At 68.2% G+C, this 4,777-nt stretch overlaps 1 protein-coding gene across 1 annotated transcript in view; it reads left to right on the top strand.

Moving 5' to 3' along the window:
• Positions 1–2,020: 2,020 nt before the first annotated feature.
• Positions 2,021–4,777, top strand: part of LOC130578710 (Fc receptor-like protein 4) — a 5,058-nt gene continuing 2,301 nt past the window's right edge. The window contains exons 1-6 of the mRNA XM_057375000.1: positions 2,021–2,111; positions 2,872–2,892; positions 2,981–3,211; positions 3,457–3,726; positions 3,950–4,228; positions 4,714–4,773. Of these exons, the coding sequence (XP_057230983.1) occupies positions 2,063–2,111; positions 2,872–2,892; positions 2,981–3,211; positions 3,457–3,726; positions 3,950–4,228; positions 4,714–4,773 (910 nt within the window). The 5' untranslated portion in view covers positions 2,021–2,062. The remainder of the gene's footprint in view (positions 2,112–2,871; positions 2,893–2,980; positions 3,212–3,456; positions 3,727–3,949; positions 4,229–4,713; positions 4,774–4,777) is intronic.

Here is a 4,777-nt window from a genome sequence, read left to right as displayed (position 1 = left end):
CCGGTGCCAGGAGAAGGACAGGGGACCTGAGCCCGCGGCCACCGAGCAGCTCAGCACCAGGCGCTCACCCAGTGCCACCCGTCCCCCTGGGGGCTGCGCCGACAGCGACACCCCCGAGAGCGGGACCCCTGCGGGGAACACGGGTGGGACTGGGAACTCCAGAAGGGACGGGGACACGGGGAGGGTTGGATTGGGGATTCGGAGAGGAGACCGAGGGAGAGGTGGGGGCGTTTGGATTGGGACCTAGGAAGGGATGAGGGGGCCCATGGGAAGGGATGCAGACAGGAATGGGTGTACGCGTGGAGGGGTGCCGGGATCCGGGGAGGGTGGAGGCAGCCGGGCAGTGGTGAGGAGCCCGGGGAGGGGTAGGCGAACGCGGCGAGGAACACAAGCAGCGATGGAGGACCCGGGCAGGGACGCAGGGGAGTGATGGGTTTACCCAGGCAGGGCTGGGGGCCCGGGGGGTGTCGCGTTCCCCGCGCCCATCCCGCACTCACTGCGCACCGTGACGCGGAGCCGGGCGCTGCTCTTTCGCACCTCCGCTCCTGTCCCCGAGCGCATCTCGCAGCTGTAATTCCCCGAGTGCGAGACCCCCACGGCGGGCACCAGGAGCTGTGGGGACCCTGCGGGCCCTCCACCAACTCCCGTGGGGGCACCCTCCAGCACCGGCACCAGGAAGAGCCCTGCGAAGGACACGGCGGGGATGGTGACCCCGAGTCGGCTGCGGAGGGGGTTTGGGGAAGCTCGACCCCTCCCGCCGTGACCGCCAGGAGCCCACCCAGCCCCGCAGCGGGAGCGGCCGCCGTGGTGCGGCTGAGGARGGGCAGGGACAGGATCCCCCGGGATGTGTCACCACCGGAACAGGACCCTCAAGGGACAGGATCCCCCGGGATGTGTCACCACCGGAACAGGACCCTCAAGGGACAGGATCCCCCGGGATGTGTCACCACCGGAACAGGACCCTCAAGGGACAGGATCCCCCGGGATGTGTCATCACAGGGACAGAAGTCCCCTGGATGTGCCCCCCAGGACAGAACCCGCCCCCCCGTCTGCTCCAGGAAAGTGAAAGTGCTGGGGCGAAGCTGGACAGCTGGACACCCGCATGTCCCCCAGCCCCTCCCTCTCCCTGCACCCTCCGCACCCCTTTTCCCCCTGGTGCCTCCCAAGAGGTTACCTGCTCCCTTGGTTAYCTGCTCAGGTGCTCGCCCAGCCAGGAGCTGCAGAGCTCGGGGTCCACCCTGGGAGGCGAGGGGAGGGTCCCGGGCTGAGCAGGGAGTGCCTCCCCCGACTCCTCCCGGGCACCCACAGTCCCACAGGCCCCTTGTGGCAGCTGCCGGGGACAGTGGAGGATCCGAGTGTTCAAAGGTGGCACCGATGTCCCCTTGGATGGCACCAGAACCCTCCAGGGTTCMCCGGGAGTGTCACAGTCTCAGAAGCCCTGGATCCCCCCGGAGCCCTCTGGGGTGCACTCTAACGAGAACTGCATTGGACCCTGGGTCACCCCAAAAAAGAAAGCCACCAGTGAAAGTGCTGCACCCCACGTGCCCACTCAGCTACTCCCCATCCCAGGACCCCCATTCCCCTGGGACCCCCATTCCCTATGTCCCACTCCCTGGGACTCCCATCCTCTTGACCGCAATCCCCGGGCCCCCCATTCCCCCAGGACCCCCATTCCCACGGGGTCCCCCCCATTCGCCTGGAACCCCCATGACCCCAATTCCCCGGGGTCTGCATTCTCTTGGGGCCCTCATCCCTGGGCTATCCCACCCATAGGGACCCCAACCCCTGGGGACACCAATTCCCCACAATCGCCATCCCCTGCAGCCCCCTCCTGAGGACCCCCATTCCCACAGCACCCCCATTCCCACGGGAGCCCCATTCATGGGTCCCCACATTCCTTGAGCCTGCCACTCTTGGGTCCGCCATGTCCYCACCCTGCCCCCACAGTGTGCCACCAACACATCGGTGTGTGGCAAAAAGTGACCTCGCTTCCTTCCTCTTCAGCCGAAGAGCCGCCATCCGGGGGACAAGTGGCTCCGGCAGCGTGTGACAACCAGCCCGGATGGCCGGGGACTCTGGAATGGCCGGGAAGGTGGCGCTGCTCCTGTGGGGTGAGTGYCCCGGGTGAGGCAGAGGCCGGTGGCACCGGCTACCAGGGGAGAGGGGGCACAGMGGGRCTGCGGGGTCCCCTGAGGTCCCCAACGCCCGCAGCGCCAGCCCATAGGGTGGACCCGGGTCAGGGGGTGGCCGTGGGGACAGGAACGGGGGACAGGGATGTGGGGATGGGGATGAGAGAACGGGGAGGAGCGGCACTGGGATGTGGGGACAGGGAGGAGGAGACTGGCACCTCGGGGTTGGGCAACTGTGGGGACAGGAGGAAGGGGACAGGGAATCAGGGACAAGCACCGTGTGGATGGGGACAGGTGCCATTGGAATGGGACCATGGGACAAGGCCATGAGGATGTGGCAATGGGGTAGTGCCGTGGGGCTGCTCGAGGGCGTGCCAGTGCAGGGTGCCCATGGTGTCCCCACACAGAAGTGGCCGTGGTGTCCTTGTGCCTGGGGTGGTCCCAGTGTCCCCGTCTCCAGGGTGGCCGTGATGTCCCATACCCGGGGTGTCCACAGAGTCCCCGTGTCCTGCCTCATCCCGGGGTGGTCGCGGCGTGCCTGTTTCCGAGGCACGCGTGCCACACAGATCCGTGGGTGGCTGTGACACACCCATGTCCCCCAGCCTCTCCAGAGCTGTTGGGGACCCCGTGCACTTTAAAACGAGAACTGGTGTCCTCACGGGGACACTTTGGGGACAGCCCTCATACCCGTCCCCTGGTGCCGCTGTGACACTACACCCAGTCTCTCCTTTCTCCCTTCCAGCCCAGACCCTCGGCCTCGCTGGTGAGTCCTCRGAGGATGCCCTGTCCCCRCCCTGCTGTCCCCAGCCCCACGGCGRCCCTGCCAGGCTGCTGTCCCCTGYCATCTGCAGGTGTCCAGAGCACCCAGCTGCTCGTGGAGCCCCCCTGGACGCCGGCGGTGCTGTGGGACCGGGTGACACTGACCTGCCAGGGCTCGGGCACCCGCGGTGCCACCACCTGGTACAAGGACGGGCGGCTCTGGTGGCAGGAAGGACCTGACCATTTCCTCATCACCGAGAGTGGCACCTACACGTGTGACAGTTCCGGCACCGGGCTCAGTCCCCCTGTGAGCGTCTTAAATGGTGAGCGGGAGGTGGGCGCCCCTCCGAGCGCTGGGTGGGCTCCGCACCGTAGGTGGCATCACACCCCTCGTGTGACGAGAGCCCGTCCCCTGCACGGGGACATCCCAGAGCATCATCGGAGCATCCCCTGCACACGCCAGGGCATCCCAGTCGTCCCAGTGCGCAGCAGTGCGGTGGGGCCCCGCTGGTGCATCCTGTGGGGTCCCTGTGGGTGCCCCCGGTGTGACAGTACCCCCTGTCCCCAGAGCGGCTGGTGCTGCAGCTGCCGGCGCGGGCGCTGCTCGAGGGGGACACGGTGACACTGCGCTGCCGGCGCTTGCGGAACATGCCTGTCACCGGGGTACGGTTTTACCGCGAAGGCGAGGATGTGGGGGGCGCCCTCAGTGAGAGGGGGACCGAGCTCTTCCTGCCCCCCCGGCAGCTGCACCACGGCAGCCGCTACAGCTGTGGGGGCTGGGTGAGCTCCGGACTGTCACCGTGGGCTGAGTCGGCGCCGGTGACAGTGACAGTGCACGGTGAGCAACCCCCCCACCCGGCACTACCGTACCCCCGCACCCCCCCTGCCTCCAAAGGGCTCGGAGACACCGTGTCCCCCCGGTGACAGTGCACAGTGAGAGCCTCCAAACCCCTGCACTCCCATACCCCAATACCCAGATACCCCAATACCCAGATACCCCCCCACCCCTCTCCCCAGTGGACTCGGGGTCTCCATCCCCCTCTGCCCCATGTCCTTCCCAGAGCTGTTCCCGGTGCCGGTGCTGGAGGCTCCCCCTGAGCCCACCGAGGGGTCCCCCCTGAATCTCAGCTGTCTCAGCCCCCCCAGCCCCCTGCGACCCCGAGCCCCCCTCCTGCACCTCTTCTACCGGGACGGGCGGGTGCTGGGGGGCCCGCAGGTGTCCCCACAGCTCCTGGTGCCCGCCGCGGGGGTCTCGCACTCGGGGGATTACAGCTGCGAGGTGCGCTCCGAGTGGGGGACCGTGCGGAAGAGCAGCGCCCGGCTCCGCGTCACGGTGCGCAGTGAGTGCGGGATGGGCGCGGGGAACGCGACAGCCCCCGGGCCCCCAGCCCTGCATGGGTGACCCCCTCCCGTTCCCTGTATCCCCGCTTCCCTTCCCGTGCCCCTCCCCGGGTTCCCCCACCCTTCCCTGCCATCCCACGTCCCTTCTCACGTCCCTGCTCCGTCCTGCGCTCTCCCTTCCCAACCTGGGTCCCTCCACCCCTCTCCGCGTTTCCCCAGTTCCTCCCTGGGCCGCCCCCCCTCCCCTTTCGGAGTCCTCACCTCCCTCCCTGAGGCCCCTCTGTCCCCTCTGTGATCTCCTGTCCTTGTCTGCATCACCCAAGCTCTCCCTGAGGTCCCTCCATGGCCCCCAGATCCCCCCACCCCTCTTCTGAGTCCCCTTCTCCCTGACTCGGGTCCCTCGTCTCCCTCTTATCTCTCCTCATATCCCTCCCCGTGTCCCCGTCCCYTCTGGAGTTCCCAGTCCCACCCGTGTTCCCCGCAGGGGTCCCGCTCTCGGGGGTGTCGCTGTCGGCGCAGCCCCCAGGGGGACGGGTGGCACTGGGTGA

This window comes from Malurus melanocephalus, unplaced genomic scaffold (genome assembly GCF_030028575.1).
Source record: "Malurus melanocephalus ecotype Western Australia unplaced genomic scaffold, MMel_1.1 scaffold_237, whole genome shotgun sequence".
NCBI lineage: Eukaryota > Metazoa > Chordata > Aves > Passeriformes > Maluridae > Malurus > Malurus melanocephalus.
This window is presented reverse-complemented; position numbering and strand designations above follow the sequence as displayed.